Source organism: Eublepharis macularius, chromosome 8, assembly GCF_028583425.1.
Source record: "Eublepharis macularius isolate TG4126 chromosome 8, MPM_Emac_v1.0, whole genome shotgun sequence".
In the NCBI taxonomy this organism is placed as follows: Eukaryota; Metazoa; Chordata; class Lepidosauria; order Squamata; family Eublepharidae; genus Eublepharis; species Eublepharis macularius.
Window position 1 is genome coordinate 100,177,400 of NC_072797.1, and position 18,310 is coordinate 100,195,709.

At 41.3% G+C, this 18,310-nt stretch overlaps 1 protein-coding gene across 2 annotated transcripts in view; it reads right to left on the reverse strand.

The window, feature by feature from the left end:
• Nucleotides 1-1,212: 1,212 nt before the first annotated feature.
• SMC5 (structural maintenance of chromosomes 5) overlaps nucleotides 1,213-18,310 on the reverse strand; it is a 75,410-nt gene continuing 58,312 nt past the window's right edge. Inside the window, exons 18-24 of one of the 2 annotated variants that reach the window (XM_054987024.1) lie at nucleotides 14,445-14,570; nucleotides 11,228-11,323; nucleotides 10,409-10,513; nucleotides 9,745-9,864; nucleotides 5,654-5,833; nucleotides 5,480-5,575; nucleotides 1,213-2,324 (exon numbers count right to left, since the gene is read on the reverse strand). In XM_054987024.1, coding sequence (XP_054842999.1) covers nucleotides 2,196-2,324; nucleotides 5,480-5,575; nucleotides 5,654-5,833; nucleotides 9,745-9,864; nucleotides 10,409-10,513; nucleotides 11,228-11,323; nucleotides 14,445-14,570 — 852 coding nt within the window. In that variant the 3' untranslated portion in view covers nucleotides 1,213-2,195. The remainder of the gene's footprint in view (nucleotides 2,325-5,479; nucleotides 5,576-5,653; nucleotides 5,834-9,744; nucleotides 9,865-10,408; nucleotides 10,514-11,227; nucleotides 11,324-14,444; nucleotides 14,571-18,310) is intronic. The other variant, XM_054987025.1, reaches the window with a different exon arrangement.

Genomic DNA, 18,310 nt, shown 5'->3' on the forward strand with positions numbered 1-18,310 from the left:
GGGTACAGAGTATTAAAAATAATTAAAGAAGTATTGCTTAGAATAAAGGGAGAATATATATTTGTTAGATAGAGGAATATATAAAGAGTAAGGGAAAAGGGACAAAGGGTTGGAAAACTGTTGGAAGTCAACAAAAAGGGGGGGGGAAAGGGAGGGGGTTAGAAATTGGGAAATGGGAAAATTGATTGTAATGTGTAAACATTTGATCCTAACCCAATAAAAAAATTTTCAAAAAAAATAATTCTACATTATAATAATTCTATAATAATTCTGGGCTAGTTGGTGAAGTGAGATTACTGACCCTTGTTTAACTAAAACTGTTGTGTTATTGTGATCCTAATATACCAACAGAAATTATAGTAACTAACCCTAATTGAGTTAGAAACCATTGGGTGTATCACACTAGTCATTTTTGCTGGCAAAAGAGGGAAGAGTTGCCATTTTGACAATCAAAAAAGCTACTCTGGGTATCATGGGGCTCAAACTCTGGAGGAAACGGAGCTTGCAGTAAAATGCGGTATTGGACAAGGTTAACTGTACAAACCAGCAGAATCCAACCTAATGATTTTTAAAAAAACTCCAGTGAGATTTAATTTTTTTTAAAAAAAAAATCACCTATTTACTCTTATGCTAAAAGGGGGGGAATCCCCCCACCCCAAGCTTTGGGGCTAGAAGTTGTATATATTGGGGGTTGGACTAGATGACCCTAGAGGTACCTTCCAACCCTATGACTCTATGATTCTGTATTTTCACCTTTAGCAAACATTAGCACAAACCACCCACTTATCCACCAAAATCAGAGATGGCCAATACTTAGACAAATCAGCAAAAATGCCCGATGTGCCTCCTGCTTTAGGTTGTCTAAAGGATACTATACAGAAACTCAGTACTCTTTTAGGGGAGATTTACAGTGCAAACTGAGTTACTCCAGTTGCACTATTAGTCTTGTGCATAACAATCAACTTTTCCATTCCACGTAGTCTTTTCTATACTGGTAAACCTTATAGCTTACTTTCTTGAGAGCAAAAGTCATGTCTAAGAAAATCTCTTAATCAAAACTGAAAATATCCATAATTTATGATTTGTGGGTCAAAGTATTTTCCTTGCATTTTTCTCATATTGAAGAGTAGCCTGGGTATATTTCCTATTCCAGTCTTACCTTTTGCAAACAAATATCAAAAATAAATATCACTGGTTGGAACGGTTGCAAATACAAATTTATTTTACAAAAATTGCTATAATATTTTTGGCAAAAGATATAAAACCATTTGGGGTAAAATTTAGTATTCTCCATCACATAAAAAGATGGGATGTTTTATAATACAAGCAAACAGCAAAGAAATTGTTCTGAGATCAAGATTTTTAAATAAAAGCCAGACATTGTATCTTTGTCTTCACAAGAGTCTGAAAGTATTTCTTCCTCTGGAATATTCAGTTCAGATGGTACCTAACCAGCAAGTGAATAACCTGTACATTTTGTATCTAGTGCCAAACATTAATTACAGACATCATATCTTTAAAAAGGATATTCAACAAACATTCTTTGGAGTTCACAACTGTTTACAGTTACAAATGTTAAATTTTCCAATTGAAGAGATTTTGTGAAATCTTTACCATTTCACCAGCAAATCCAACAGGTATATCAGAACATTTACAGGATATATAAAAAGTAGTATGTCAAAACTGTGAAAGATGGCCACAAGTGAAAGACCACAGTAATATTTCTTTCAATTATTGCCAAAGACCAGAATGAAAACATTCTTCTTCACATCTAACCCCCCAAATATGGCACACAGTCCTTAAGAAGATAATAATCAAAAGGATTAAAAAAAAGATCATATATACACAGATTGTAAGCACATAAAATGTTGGCTATCAATGGCCTCTGCAAGGTTCTATATTGTAAACAGAAGGCAACAAACACAGGGCCTGAAGATACCATGGACAAACCAGTGGAGGAAGACTGCATTACTCAGTTGAGCATGCTGAGGTCTGACCTGAACATCATCAAAAAAACATTAAAAATCCTGGTGTTACACTAAAAAGAATTAAAGGTTCCTTCTTTTCCATATGGTCCTTGTATCTGAGGAAGTTATTAGTTCTATCGATTCTTAAACTGGCTGAGTTTTCCAGTCTTCTCCAACTAATTTTTGTTCTGGGTTCCGAAAAGCATCAAGAAGGTCTTTATTGATTAGTCATTGCTGAAGTCGCCGTCGTCTCCTTTGGAAAGCCTTTAAGTCCCATTTATTTGATTCTAGCATGGAAGGTCCATTGTAGACCAACAACACAGTCATCTTCTCCGTGTAAGTGAGGTTCTGCAAGAGCTGTCAACAAATCAAGACAGAAAGCCCCATCAAACAGTTCCTCTTCTACGAAGTACCACCATTTATTAGATAATGTACTTCAGCACTTCCCACAGACTTCCACCCAGCAGCTGGATGCCATCCTTCAGGAACACACTGCTGTTGCACTCTCTCCTTTTTGATGCACCAAGGCCAGGTAATTTCTTGCCAGGAGGGACAGGCGACACATACTAAATAAATTATTATTACAGTAAGCCTCCTGCTATTGTTGCTGTTCCTTATATAGCACTCTTCGCTTGCACAGCGATTACATAAACATCACCATACCGATGGTATCAGTGGCTACCAGGACTGTGCGATTTGGCATTTGTATAGAATGCAAATTCAGCAAAATCCAGCTGTGTCGATTCAAAACAGAGGATCCTGGATCAGATCTAGGAAGCCAGATACTGATGGGCTAGATTAAACGGGTTTATTTGGTTTAATCCGGCAAAGACTGCAGGCTGGCTTCTCCCTGGTTTTTTCCCCTTACCAGGCATGGGGCAGGAAGGCAAGAGTGTCCCCCTCGGCCGTGCCCTCACAGCTTTCCGTGCTCTCTGCTGGCTCCTCTCCCAGCCTCTCTACCTCTGCCTCCTGTTCCCTGCTGGCCTTGTGCAGCCCTCCGGTCATGGAACTTGCCTCTGCACTTCGAGCCACTTTGCACCACTGCCCATTTGGCCCAGCTGCTTCACCTCTGCTGCCTGCTTTTTTCCATGAAGGCCATGGACTCCCATCCCGCCTCCACCCTCCAACTCCAAAAGAGCCCTTCAAGCCACTGCCAGATGCCTTTGTAAACTTCAGAGCTTCTCCAGCAAGCTTTACCCCCCCCCTTGCTTCAGCTTGGGTTTTTCTGATTTGACATGGGTTCCTTTGCCATAGTTTGGTTCTTTTGGGCTTTGTTGGTTCAGTGTGCACTGGGACTGGCTTTTGGCCACAGGCGGTCTTTGCCTGGAAAGCCTTGGAAAGATTTCCTCCTAGGAAACAATGGAGAGTGGCTGGGGGCACCCAGAACTGAACCCTGGAGTCCAGTCGCCCTGACACTTGAGGGCACCTTTAGTAGACAGGAAGGAGCACGCTCCCTGCAGATTTGGTGGAGTTTTCTTTTAAAATCCAACCCCCCCCCCAGTTTTCCCCATAGGGAATAATGGCTGGATAGATTCAAGATTCTCCAATCTTACTAAACTGGATTGGAGAATCTGACCTGAATTTCATGGATACTGGATTTTTATGTTCTCCCTCATATTCAGATCAAACCAAATTTGGGGGCATGCCAAGCCTAGTGGCTACATTCCAAAAGGTTTTTTCCCTGACATTAACAGGTTTGTAGCATCCATGATAATATAGGCAAAAGGAGACACAGAATAAAAAAATATGGACAGAGACATGGTAAACAAAGGATGCCAAATAGAGACCAAATACAGAGAGAGGTAGGTGATATTGGAGGATTTTAGAAAAGGCGCTGAAAAGAAGCAAAGCTTCTTGTGGGTACAACCAGCGCTTTTCTTGCAATAAAAAAAAGTGCTGGTACTCAGTACCATTGAGCGCCCCACAAAAAAAGTCCCGGGGAGCATCTCTAAAGGTGATTTTCGGTCTAACTACAAGTAAAGGCTGGGTTAGATCCTGCAGAACAATTCTGGTAGTGGACGTGCTTCCTCTAACACAACTCCTTGTCAGAATTAACACTGTGGTGAGGAATCAAAAATATGTCCAGGGATACCTAGAATAAAGTGACACGGGAATGATGTGGCAACTTTGAATTCAGTGGGAGAGATTTTAGGATCGGCAGGCATCAAAATCCACAGGCCCTTCCTTTTGTCCTTTTCCAACAGGATTACACCCATGCTTCATATGTATTTAATATATATTTTAACTGTGACATATGAAAGGTTTTCTATTGATTAGTCACAGAAGTATTTACAAATATGAAATCATATTTTTAAACTCCCTTGCATCTTCTTTCATCACCACCACTTAGAGTAAACAGAAATAAAATTCTCAAACATTAAACACATGTACAAAACTTGTAAGAATCTTTAAAATATCAGAATCACAATACTATTTATTGGGCTCTTTCCCAAGAAGGTCCATGGAGCTGGGGGGAGGGGTCTCGCACCAGAAACAGCTGTGGTTCAAGACCCCATTGATCTGATGTGACCTAGAGCTAAACCACACGAGATGAATTACACAAGGACGCTCAAGTGAAGAGAGACGCAATGTTAGCCAGAAAGCATAGTTTGAATTTCACCTCTCTACAGAGTGGGCAAAGATGCCCTTCAGAGGATCTGTTAATTTCATAGAATCATAGAGTTGGAAGGGGCCATACAGACCATCTAGTCCAACCCCCTGCCCAGTGCAGGATCAGCAAATTTCCTCTTTGCCTCTCCCAAAGCTCTGTCAATTATTAACAAACCCTCTGAGGAGTGATCTTGCAGGCTCTGTAGAGAGAGGTGAAATTCAAACTATGCTCCCTGGCTAACACTGTGTCTCCCTTCACTTGAGCATCTTCGTGTAATTCGTCTTGTGTGGTTTAGCTCCTAGAGGTAATACTGCAAGCAGGAGATTTCCTTTGGACCTCAAAAGACAGGAAGGGGAGGGTCATTCCCTGAGATATGTACGCTCCAGGCATATCTAGAAGCAGGAAGGGGAATCTTGGGCATGTGCTTGCCAGCTGTAGAATACCCAGGCAGAGTTCCTGTTTCCCGCTCTGTTTCAGGTATCATAGTCTAGGCATGGCTGGAGATTCAAGCCAAAGGGCAGGAGCCAAAGAATTGTTGGCCTGTGGCTTCAAGTGAGCCAGCCCAGTTGGATGCTGGATCAGCTCTGGAATTGTACCAGATTTTATTTTTGTTACTGGTGGCTTGTTTATCATTCTCCCATTGGGGAGGAGGGGGAAAACAGGATATTCAAATAAATAAAACAAATTATAACTATTAACCTATATGGTAAAAGATAGCTAGGGAAGCCAATTTAAGATGATGTTTGTATTTTCCTTCACTTGAGTGTCCTCGTGTAATTCGTCTCATGTGGTTTAGCTCCTAGTTTGTATTTTCCCAGCAATCCACCAATTAGATCTCTATCGTCATTCTTTCAATATGCAAGTATAAGACATACGGAAGAGACGGTTTTCAACTACGCACCTTTGGTGTAATAAAGAAGTACTGAGAAGTACTCTCTCTGCAAGCAGTTTCTACCACCACATCAAAGACTCTCCTTTCGTTTTCTGGGTCCATTCCCTTTAAAAGAAATACCTATATTAACATTTCTTCCACTACTGGACGCAGCTGAATTAGTCTTGGGGCTAGCAAACATACCTGATTTATTTCATCTACTACTCTGAATGGGCATCTGTTGATTTCCTGCAAAGCCATCAAATACAACATAGTCGAAACACTTCTCTCCCCTCCACTCTGGTGGTGTGGAGTCAGTTCATGAAGCTGAGTGGCACTGCGGAATTTGACTCTAATGCGAATCCCGTATTTATCATAGTCTTCCTGTTAACAGTGGTAGAATGGTATTAGAGATCTGCAACTCAGCATATAGTTGTTTTTTTAAAACTTCTTATGCCCTGAAATGTAGCACATGGTGTTTCAGTGCCATAACTACATTGAGTGCCAACTGAAGGGTGCTAGCTTGCACATTAAACAGTTTTTGCATATGCAGTAACCATTTCACCTTAACTATCAGATACATCAGCATTGCGACTCTTCAAACAGGAGTTATCAAGAGTTTTGTTTCCAAAGTTTGCCTGATTCCTTGAAGATAAACATTCCAGCTTTTCAATAAGTTCTAATCATTCAGAAGGTTTAAGCCTTCATGGGCCTCCAGCTTAACATTTGTACCGTAAAGGCTGCTGAACTGCCACTGATCTTAATGAATAAAATACTTCTGTTGTAAAAAACCACAAACTTCTTATGCAGATGTTGCAGAGTGTCAATGTGAATCTGACCCACGTTCAAATCTTCACTCAGCTATGAAGTTCCCTCCCTCTGTGTCCGCCTAACTTTCTCACAGAGTTGTTGCAAGAACAAAATAGGACAGTTCAATATACACCCCTTGAAGGGCTGGCAAGACACTGACTTCCAACTTCAGAAGGACTGGTTTTGTGCATATACAGATTACAATACTAATCTGATGCTTTTAATCTGTATAATTATTTGCCTAAGACATCTTTAACTGGATGGCAATAGTAATTTTATTATGATCTGTGAAACTGCAATTCTCTTTAAATATTTTGCATGAAATTGCAACATGTTAATGTAGACAGCTGAAAGTTGGCTTTAAAATGACACCAATGAATAAACTGCTGTTTTTTACAAGAACTCTCGCAAAGAGGGGTTTCTCTTTACACACCAAACAACAGATATTAGCCATGGATATGCAGAATGTTTTGCTGGAGTGAGATTCTTTTCTAGTTGCATATCTCCCATAGGGGAGCCTCTGGTTTGAGTGCATTCCTAGGATTGCGTTTGAAGGTTCCATTGCTGGCATAAGAAAAGGCAGGATGCACACCTTTATCTGGTGGTCTTCAAATGGCCATCTGTGCATTCACACTGATGGGCTCTGCTCCTGTGCGGAGCTTTGACTTGGAAACTTACCGAGTTGGTTTTTAAGTATGAAAACCCTCCCCCATTAGAGGTACAGTCTCACAGTCCTGATTATATGTTCCTGCTCAGTTCTCCCAGAACAGTAACCCCACAGCAAGCTAAAAGCACCTATATCAAGGAAGGAGGCCAGGTCATGAGACTGCACAGATGATCATTTGAAGAACACCAGTATAGGAAATAAGCCTCTCTTTCTTCTTCGTGGCCTCTGCGCTTAAAGACTAGCAAGCTGACCTACCTAGAGATGGATATGTGAGCACTTAGGAGAAAAGTGTTGAGTTCTGCCCTGCCAAAGGACACATCTATGTGCTCTGGAATATAGGGCACCGTGCCTCATGAAGGTAGAAGGAAGGGTGAGCCCAAATGGCTGCTCTGAGGACTTTGGGGGAAGGGATCCCCCTGCTAAAGATGTGGCAATAGCTGTCATTAATGTAGTTCTTACACGATTTTAGCAGCCTAGATAGGCAAGGATCCAGTACACAAGTGGTGGTTTTTGCAGATCCCAGGATCCTACTGACATCCATTACTGTAACTGGGTCAAAGTGTTCCATAAGCAGACCAGACAAAGTATTAGGCATTTCTACTGCCTGGCCTATATGACAGCTGGCATCCAGATCAGAGCATATTCATGTTATTTAAATCAGCAAAAAACTTTGTGAATGTATATTGCAGCTAAGCCAGTTTAGTGTTGTGGTTAAGAGCGGCAGGAGTCTCATCTGGAGAGCCGAGTTTGATTCCCCACTCCTCCACTTGAAGCCAGCTGGGTGACTTTGGGCCAGTCACAGTTTCTCGGCGCTCTCTCAGCCCCCACCCATACCTCATAGGGTGATTGTTATGAGGATAACAACACACTTTGTAAACCACTCTGAGTGGGCATTAAGTTGTCCGGAAGGGCGGTATATAAATCAAATGTTACTATCCAAAGGAGTCAGCTGTGTTAGTCTGTAGTAGCAAAATAGTGGAGTCTAGTAGCACCTTTAAGACTAACCAACTCTACTGTAGCATAAGCTTTCGAGAACCACAGTTCTCTTCGTCAGATGCAAACACTAGACAAAGTTATCCATATTTGAAACATCTTAAAATATATAAAAATAGTTCATTCTTGCTATCTCTTATCTTAACAAAGGCTATGTAAATTTAGTGATTACAAGTTTCTCATACATATGAATATCTTTCGGCTACGTATCTTATGCTATGATAAAGTCGGTTAGTCTTAAAGGTGTTACTGGATTCTTTACTATTTTGCCTGACTGCTGTGGTTAAATGGCTGAAAGTTAAAAAATTCAAACTGAACCCAGACAAGACACAAGTGATGTTGGCTGGAATGCCTAAAAGCTTAAACAATACCCATACTTCCCCTTTTTATGGGCTTCAACTAACCCATGTTGACTTAGTTAAGAGGTTAGGGGGTTATACTCCACCCAGCATTATTGCTAGAGAAGCAAGTTAATGTAGTCACCCAAAAATGCTTTTTTCCGGCTTAGTTTAGCCCAGAAGATTGCCCTCTACCTTGACCTGGCCAATCTGGACCCATGCCCCAGTAACATGAAGACTGGACTACTGTAATACACTCTATCTAGGTCTCTCCTCAAAATCAACTGCGAGACTCGAGCTGCTGCAAAATGCCCTGGCTCAGTTATTATTGAGAGCTAGGCAGTCCATTCACATTACAACCATTCTGCAGTCACTCCATTGTCTGCCCATCAGTTACCGAGCTCAATTCAAGGTACTAGCTATCGCATACAAAGCCCTTCACAGCCTCGGACCCTCATATCTGCCAGACCACCTCCCCACCTATGTCCCACTGTGACAACTTTGCTCATCTGCCCATAAACATGGCTTTTCTGTAGTGGCCCCCACCCTGTGGAACAGCTTGCCTGAGGAGGTAAGGAAGGCCACAAAGGGAGTCTGGAGGCCTAGAATAGAACAACCTTGTAAAGGAGCATGAAACAATGGAGCAACACAACCATATAGCCATGCACAGATTAGAAGCACCTCATATCAATATATACCATGTACTAAGGCCCAGGTGCAGAGAGAGTGAGAATGGCAGGGATGTCTAACTTCATAGAAGTCAGAAATAGACTTCAAGGATGAATGTATTGGTAGAAGGCCAAAAGATATTCATATGTATGAGAAACTTGTAATCACTAAATTTACATAGCCTTTGTTAAGACAAGAGAGAGCAAGAATGAACTATTTTTATATATTTTAAGATGTTTCAAATATGGATAACTTTGTCTAGTGTTTGAAATTATAATATAGTAGGTTAGCCAAAAATGTGCACCCTTTTAAAGTGGGACACAACTGGATGGGGACCTCCAACAAAGACCAGGGTTGTAGAGCCAGACAATGGCAAACCATCTCTGTGAGTCTCTGGCTGTGAAAACCCCACCAGGAGTTGCCATAAGTCAACTCTGATTTGAGGGCATTCTCCACCACCAAATTTATAAGGAGCTTCTTCCTAGAAGGGGCTCCTTGCCTGTAATCTTTGTATGTTTGGGTAAGATACTTTTTGGAATCATGTAATTGCTCTTCCTGATGATCTTTGTAGCTGTTATAATGGATAGTATGATTTTCTGTTGACTGAATTGATATTAAGAACGCTAAATAATCATATTGTAATAATAAAGGCTTAGAATGGAATCAGAGATTCCATGGTAGTATTACTTGTGTTGCTTCTACAGTGACAGGATTAAAAAGCACATTACCCCTCATCATTCTTTAATTCATGTCTTCAGAATGATACTTCCCAGGGAGGGATTCCCTCCCCAACTGTTTAACAATACACAACACAATACCTCATTTTCTGTGTGAAGATCCACTTCTCCTGCACAGTGCATGGAACGAAAAAAGCTACTGAACTTGTTATTGATTCGGTCAACCAGCTCTTTTAGGGGGTTTAGCCACTTTTCCTTAACCTGATAATGAAGACATTGGTATTAACAGAAGTGAACAAGCAGCAAAGAGAGTTCATGTGCAGCAAAGAATTCCAACTTCAATAACATGGTAATTACTACATTAAAGCTTTAATATATATTATTATTACCAACAATAACCACAATCCTGCCTTCTACATGTGGACAAGGACGAGAAAGAGAGCACCTTGGCCATGTACCAGTTGAGACTCGGGGAAGGAGAGGTAGAAGAGAACACTTTACCCCTGAACCTCTTGAAAGCCTGATGGAAAAAACACAGGACCTCCAATTGCCCTGCCTCTACATACGCACGGCTTCTGAGTCCTACATGGCTGCCCTGCCAATGGCTATGCGTTCGGTATTCCTGTAGGCCTTCAAACCCTGAAGGCCTTCTCACCCTGCATTCAAAAGTATTGGCATGTGGACTGCATTTTTATCATAACAGCCACTTATGCGGTCTCCTGCCCTGCACTGTGTTAGCAGTTGCATATTTCAAGATGGAAATAATAGTGAAAACAACAGCAACTAGAAACAATACACACAATACCTGTGAAATGTTTTGCCTAAAGTCATTCAACTCTTTTTTCTTTTCCTGCAGCTCCAGTGTCATCTGTTCTATTTCTTCAACCCTTTTGTTACACTCTTCAACAACCTGGCAGGAAAAGTCTCTTGTAAAAGGCAGAATCTTTCAAATAGTCAGCGAAGATGTTCTACAATAAAAATATTTAACTAAAAATGCCACATGATGCATCATTCGCTCATATACTAAAATGACTCAGTAGATGCTGTGTACTTGCAATACAAAAGCTCAATGAAGATGACCCAGGACACTGCTGCACTCCATGCTACAGGCGATGCTGACAGATTGGTTTGTCAAAACCTTGAGCAGTCCTAATTCTGTATCAAGTGCTGGGAAGGAAGGTCCCATTTTAAGCAGAAAAGTTGTGGAAATAACAGGAGCTAAACAAAACCTTCCATGGCTTACCTCTCCAGAATCCCTCATCAGAATTTTTTATTCCTATCCACGCACCCCCCGCCCCAGCTGGCTGGGACGGATCCCAATAGGCAGAAGTGTGCAGAAGAGGTGGGAGAGGGGAACCATAGGAATGATAAGTGCCTTTGCACATGGTTAGAGCAGGCACAGCATGTTTCTGTCATGTAGTCTGAGCTGGAGCTCACCCTTTTTCCCTTAAAAAAAAACCCCACAAGAAGCACAGAACACGTTGGTCTTTGGGAAGAACCTATTTAAAATTCTAATAGATTCAGACTCTGGCATTTACAACACATTGTTCCTGCTGCTTAGCTTATTATTATTATTACTAAGCAACCTAGTACAGTGTGGGAGTCAAACTCTGGGAGTACATACTGAAGCACTGAGGCCTGTGAAGCAGGAAGCTCTTGATTTCTCCTCATTCAGTAAAGCGTCAATTTCATCCAGTGTGCTAGGAAGAGCCTGGAATGCCTTAAAAAAAGAAAGAACTGCCTTTTAATCAAATTTGCGCATGAAATGGGACAGTTAAAATCCAACCACCTGCAACAAGAGATTAAGACAGACATGAAGTTGCAAATGCCTCATTTGTGACCGCTGAGCTGCTCTGCTAGTAGCCCTAATTCACCTCCCTGACCTGTTCTCTAATACGCAGCAGATTTACTACAGCTGCCCTGCGTCAGAATCTCCAGTGCTTCACAAATGTATCCATCTGCTTGCCTTTTTTATTCTGGTGAGAGCTCCTGCCCTTCTCCAGAGCCTGCAGCACTGCAGGGTGCACTTCTGTGGTGCTGGAATGAACCCTCATCCTGCCCTACCTGTCTTGGAGCAACAAACCCTTTCAGACACTCTGTGCCGGAGGTTCAGTCCAACAGCTCATCCTTTCTTGGGCAAGGGGGCAGGGTTGATAGCAATCACACATTCTAACTGGTTAGCAAGGTCAGCCAAAGTCTGCAGACATTAACTATCTTCCCCTCCCTTCTACAAACATCACAAGGCACTTGCATATATTATGAAGTCAATTCCACACAGAAGTGATGACTTAGGCCACAACTCCGCCTCACTGTCATATCCAAGCTAAAGGACAAAGCTCTTTCGCAAGCTCTCCCTTTTCATTCACTGGAGGCACAGCCTTTGTCTTCAGGGGGAGCAAAGGGACCTTCCTCCTTTTCTGTGTGCAGCCTGCTCACTCTATGCCCTCTTAACAGAGACAGAATAATACTAGATCCTGGTGCCTGTAAACTAGGCTACCAGGCAAAGACCTATTACATTGTTCAGTTCCATCATCTTGCTACTGCTTATTCTCTGTGAATGTAGATAGCGAACACTCCCCCAAATCTCTGGAGATTTTTTTGGAGGGGGGGATGGACTGGGATGTTAGGAAAATATTTAAACATACTCATGATATGACTCAGCATCTTTACTCCCATATGATGACTCAGCATCATTTACTCCCATCTTTACTCCCAGCATTCTCTTTCCTCCACATTACAAAGACACACGAGCGTATGAATCACATGCTGATTCAAAGTTTCATTTTGTTCCCCTTACTTCAGGTAGTCTGTTTTTATGGTTTCAAATGCTGTTTCTACATTTATGTATTTAAGAGTTCATTTGACACTCATCTTTTCCCTTCTGAAACCCAGTATTTTTTTTTTAAATCAAAACTCTTCTGAGCTGAGTTTAGGATACCAGTACTGTGCATAAGCCACTGCAAACTAACAGAACCAGTTTCCCTGAGCACAATCCTGAAGAGAGCACTGTATGCCTGAACTTTCACAGTGGCCATGTTGTTCAAATTCCATATATCTGTGTGCCCGGGAAACTACAGGCTAGTCAGTATGACTTCTGTTGCTGTGAAGATATTAGAGCAGATTTTAAAGGGATCGCTCTGTAAGCATCTGAAGGACCGCTCAGTGATTCGGGGAAGTCAACATGGTTTTGTCCCCAACAGATCTTATCAGACCAACCTGGTTTCCTTCTTTGATCGAGTGATGAAGTAATTGGATCGTGGGAACTCTGTCAACGTGATTTACCTGGATTTCAGTAAAGCTTTTGATAAGGTTCCCCATGACATTCTAATGGGTAAACTGGAAGATTGCAGACTGGACTACAGGACATTTTGGTGGATAGGGAACTGGTTAGAGGATCACACCCAAAGAGTGGTGGTCAATGGCGTTTCGTCAGATTGGAGGGACGTGTCCAGTGGGATGCCACAAGGCTTGGTTTTGGGCCTGGTACTTTTCAATATTTTTATCAGTGATTTGGATGAAGGGGTAAACGGGCTACTCATTAAATTTGCTGATGATACCAAATTGGGAAGAGTGGCAAACACCCAAGAAGATAAGAGTTAAAATTCAACAAGACCTGAATACTCTGCAGAAGTGGGCGGTTGTGAACAGGATGCAATTCAACATAGTTAAGTGCACAGTATTACATCTGAGCCACAAAAATGTGAAGCACAAATATAGGATGGGGGATACACTTCTGGGTAGTAGTGTATGCGAAAGAGATCTTGGAGTGAGAGTGGACTGTAAACTAAATATGAGCAGTCAGTATGATGCCGTGGCAAAAAACACACACTCAGTCTTGGGTTGTATCAAAAGGGCCACTGCATCGAAATCGCAGGAGGTCATAGTCCCTCTCTATACTGCCTTGGTCAGGCCACACCTGGAGTACTGTGTGCAGTTCTGGAGGCCTCACTTCAAAAAAGATGTGGACAAAATCAAGAGGGTGCAGAAAAGAGCGATGAGAATGATCAGGGGTCTGGAGACTGAGCCCTACGTGGAAAGGCTGAGGGCCTTGGGAAGAGGAGATTGAGGGGGGACATGATTGCTCTCTTTAAATATTTGAAAGGCTGTCATTTGGAGGAGGGCAAAGAGTTGGCAGCAGAGGATAGGACTCGAAGCAACGAGCTTAAATTACATGCAGAAAGGTACGATATCAGGAAGAACTTTTTCACGGGCAGAGTAGTTCAAAGGTGGAATCAGCTGCCTAGGGAGGTGGTGAGCTCCCCTTCACTGGTAGTTTTCAAGAAGAGGCTGGATGAATGGGATGCTTTAAGCTCATCCAACATTGGGCAGGGGGTTGGACTAGAAGGTCTGTATGGCCCCTTCCAACTCTGTGATTCTGTGAACATGTTTCAATTATTATTCTTCCTCAAGTGCAGCTATTTATATTTTTTTGCAAAAACTGTATTTCCTGTTAAAAGATCTTGTACCACTGGTATCATACAAGTCACAAAAACCTAAAAAATCCAGTATTCAATAAGATCACCACTAATAGATAAATAACCATTTGTGCCAATTTCTTTTATAAAGCACTGGGAATTTTTTTTATGGAACACATAACATAATAGGTAGTCCAATCATTGATGGAGAGGGCATACAATTTTTCAGAAGTATTTTCATAATAGTGAAATGCAGCCTTGTCCAAAATCTATAAATAGACAGTTAAGAAAAGGCAGAAAAGACTAAGAATCCCTCCACCCAGCAGAGGTTCTGCTGGCAACAGAGGCCACAGTCAAGTGCAGTTGTAAAATACTGCAACAGATCAAGGCTTGGAGAATCCACATTCCCACTATGTTGATACTTACATGGCAAAAGTCTTCAGGGATTTTTTGATCTGGGCCAAGGTTACAAGCCTGCCTAGCTTTACGCATTAAACCCTTACAGTTCTCTAAGAGACTGCACCTTTTTTTTTCCAGCTCCATAAACTGTTGCTGTAATAGAGGAAATAAAAATAAAAAGCAGCATTATTGTAATGAAAACCCCAGTGATTTCAAATAGAGTACCTTAAAATTTAGTCTAACCCAAACCTAAAAAAATTATGATCTACTACGCCAAACAGCCCACCGTCTATATTTGGTAGCCATCTGAGGACTCAGTAAGCTGTCTTTTGTTTTGCTACAAGAACAATAAAGGTTTTATCAAGCAGGTCACATCACGGGGTAGTGGTTTCCATTTGGCAAAGCAACTCACAGTTGTGCAACATAATCCAGGTAGTTATTTCATTTTTTTAAAAAAAGAGCAATCCATTACAAAGTTCAACCACAATAACCCTTAAGATTAGGATTACATTCCACTAGAACTGATGGAGCACAGAGGTTAAGAGAATGAGCTGTGATCCAGGAGGTTTCCAGTGTAAATTTCACCACTGCCACAAACTCACTAAACAGCCTTACGCAAACCACTCAGTCTCAGTGTTATTATCCCCATACTGCAAGTGCTGTGTATGTGTGTGTTATGTGCTGTCAAGTCGTTTCCGACCTATGGCGACCCTATGAATGAAAGATCTCCAAAACATTCTCTTTCTAACAGACTTACTCAGATCCTGCAAACTGGAGGACATGGCTTCTTTTATTGAGTCAAGCCTCCTCGTTTTAGGTCTTCCTCTTTTCCTGCTGCCTTCCACTTTTCCTAGCATTACTGACTTTTCCAGAGAATCTTGTCTTCTCGTGATGTGACCAAAGTACAATAGCTTTAGTCTTGTCATTTTAGCTTCTAAGGAGAATTCCAGCTTGATTTGATCTAGTACCCACTTATTTGTCTTTTGGGCTGTCCATGGTATCTGCAAAACTTTCCTCCAGCACCACATTTCAAATGAATCAATTTTTTTCCTGTCAGCTTTCTTTACCGTCCAACTTTCATATCCATACATGGCAATGGGGAATACCATAGTTTGGATTATCTTGATCTTGGTTCCCAGAGAGACATCTTTATCTTTAAGGATCTTATCTAGCTCCCTCAAAGCTGCTCTTCCAAGTCTCAATCTTCTGATTCCTTCATTGCAGTCTCCCTGTTGACTGATGATTGAGCCAAGGAAGAGAAAATCTTGAACAACTTCAATTTCCTCATTGTCAACTTTAAAATTGTGTAGTTCCTCGGTAGTCATTACTTTTGTCTTCTTGATGTTCAGTTGTAATCCTGCTTTGGTGCTTTCTCCTTTAACCTTCATCAGTAGTCATTTCAAGTCTTCACTATTTTCTGCTAGTAATGTGGTGTCATCTGCATATCTCAAATTGTTAATGTTCCTCCCAACAATTTTCACTGCACCTTCTTCTAGATCTAATCCAGCTTTCCTTATGATATACTTTGCATAGAGGTTGAACAGGTAGGGAGATAATATGCATCCTTGTCTGACACCCTTGCTAATTGGAAACCATTCTGTTTCCCCATATTCTGGCCTGACAGTAGCCTCTTGTCCAGAGTACAGGTTGTGCATCAAAACAATCAGATGCTGTGGAACCCCCATTTCTTTTAAGACTCTCCATAGCTTTTCATGATCTACAAAGTCAAAAGCTTTGCTGTAATCTATAAAACACAAGCTGATTTTCTTCTGAAATTCCCTGGTATGTTCCATTAGCCATCGTAAATTTGCAATGTGATCTCTGGTGCCTCTTCCTTTTCTGAATCCAGCTTGAACATCTGGCATTTCTCGTTCCATATATGGTAAGTCTTTGCTGTATAATTTTGAGCATCATTTTGCTTGCATGGGAAATTAACGCAATTGTCCGATAGTTACTGCACTCCTTGGCGTCCCCTTTTTTGGGGATTGGAATGTAGACTGAGTGTTTCCAGTCAGTGGGCCATTGTTTGGTTTTCCATATTTGTTGACATATTCTTGTTAGATTCTGATCAACTCCCATTTCTGTGGCTTGAAATAGTTCTATTGGTATTCCATCTACTCCAGGTGCTTTGTTTCTCTTAATTGCTTTGAGTGCAGCTTTTCACTTTCTAAGATCTCTGGTTCTTCATCAAAAGATTCTTCATCAAAAGTATCTGTCATCCTTCCATCTCTTTTGTATAGTTCCTCAGTGTATTGTTTCCATCTTTCCTTTATTTTGTCCTGATCAGATACTGTATTTCCATGTTGATCTTTTAGCATCCCAAGCCGTGGCTTGAACTTCCCTTTGATTTCTCGAATCTTTTGGAACAAATCTCTTGTTCTTCCTTTTTTGTTGTTCTCTTCTATTTCTTTGCACTGGTTATTATAATAGATTTCTTTGTCTCTGTGTGCAAGTCACTGAAAAGCTGCATTTCGAGTTTTGACCCTATTTCTGTTGCCTTTTGTTTTTGCTTCTCATCTATCTTCAGCAATTTTAAGAGTTTCCTCAGACAACCATTTAGGCTTCTCCTTTCTTTTGGCTACAGGGATAGTCTTTGCTATATGTACTTGATATTCATAATAATAAACAAAAATTGTAGAACCATACAAGATGGTTTGCCAAAGTGATCTCTGCAAGCACCTTGCAAAAACGATTCCGTCAAAGTCTTCTTTTCACATACATAATTGCAGTTCAAGCCAGCTTGTTGATTTCACAGAGGAACCCACTGCAGTTCCCAAGTTACCTGTTGTTTTGCATGTTAATTTTTAAAACAACATTTATTTGGTGCATTTGGTACAATTACAAGAGCACGACATGAGATCAATACATTAGATCAGAGAATACATAAATGGCATGGATGTATGGTCTGTTAAGTTAGTCCACCATTCCCCCAGGTCTCCCGGTTGTTGAGAGCCTGGGGTTGTAATAAAAGGCACTGCTGTTCATTCATAGCCTTGGGCTATTTTAAAAAGGGATGCACCAGTGGAACTGTGTATTGCATTGTTGTACGCGTATTCAGTGAAAGGCAGAAAGTCTATCCAATTATCCTGTTGATAATTGATATAACATCTCAAAACTGTTCTAATACTTAATTAGTTCGTTCTGATTGTCCATCTGTGGATGATAGGTGGAGCTGAGACCTTATTCAATCCCTGCTACTTTGAGAAGCTCGGAAATTAACTTATTTGGAAATGAGTGAAGCCGTACCATGTGTTGCATGAAGAGGATGGCCAGCTTCTTTGCTGTAGGAATGGCCGCACATGGAATAAAATGAGCTTGTTTAGAAAACAAATCCACTACCACTAGGATTACAGTACATCCCTTGGAGGGGGGAAGATCAGTGATAAAGTCCATTGAGATCACAGCCCATGGTCTAGAAAGGGTTTTTAGTGGTTGCAGTAGTCCAGAGGGGTTTCCCCTTCTAGTTTTTCCCATTATGCACACTGGGCATGAAGATACATATTGAGAAATGTCTTTTCTCATGGTTGGCCCCTAAAATTGTCTTTGCACTAAGTGTAAAGTTTTTAAATATCCAAAATGCCCAGCCAATTTGGAATCATGACACTGTTTCATCACTTCCCCTCTCAGGCTGGCTGGGATGTATAGTTTATCTGCTTTGTACCAGTTGCCGTCTTCCCTTTTTTTCAGATTGGCTTTGGGTACACTTTCCACCTCGGTTTTTACTCTCTTTCCCCACTCAGAGAGATTAGGCTCTTGGCTGCTTTGCTTTTTCACAGCTTGGCTCCGTGTTGTTACCGTCCCTCCCAACTGGGACGGTGAGAACATTGTATCAATTACTTCCGCCCTTTAACTGTCATGTTGAGGCATGAGCAAGAGCGCGTCAGCAAGAAAGT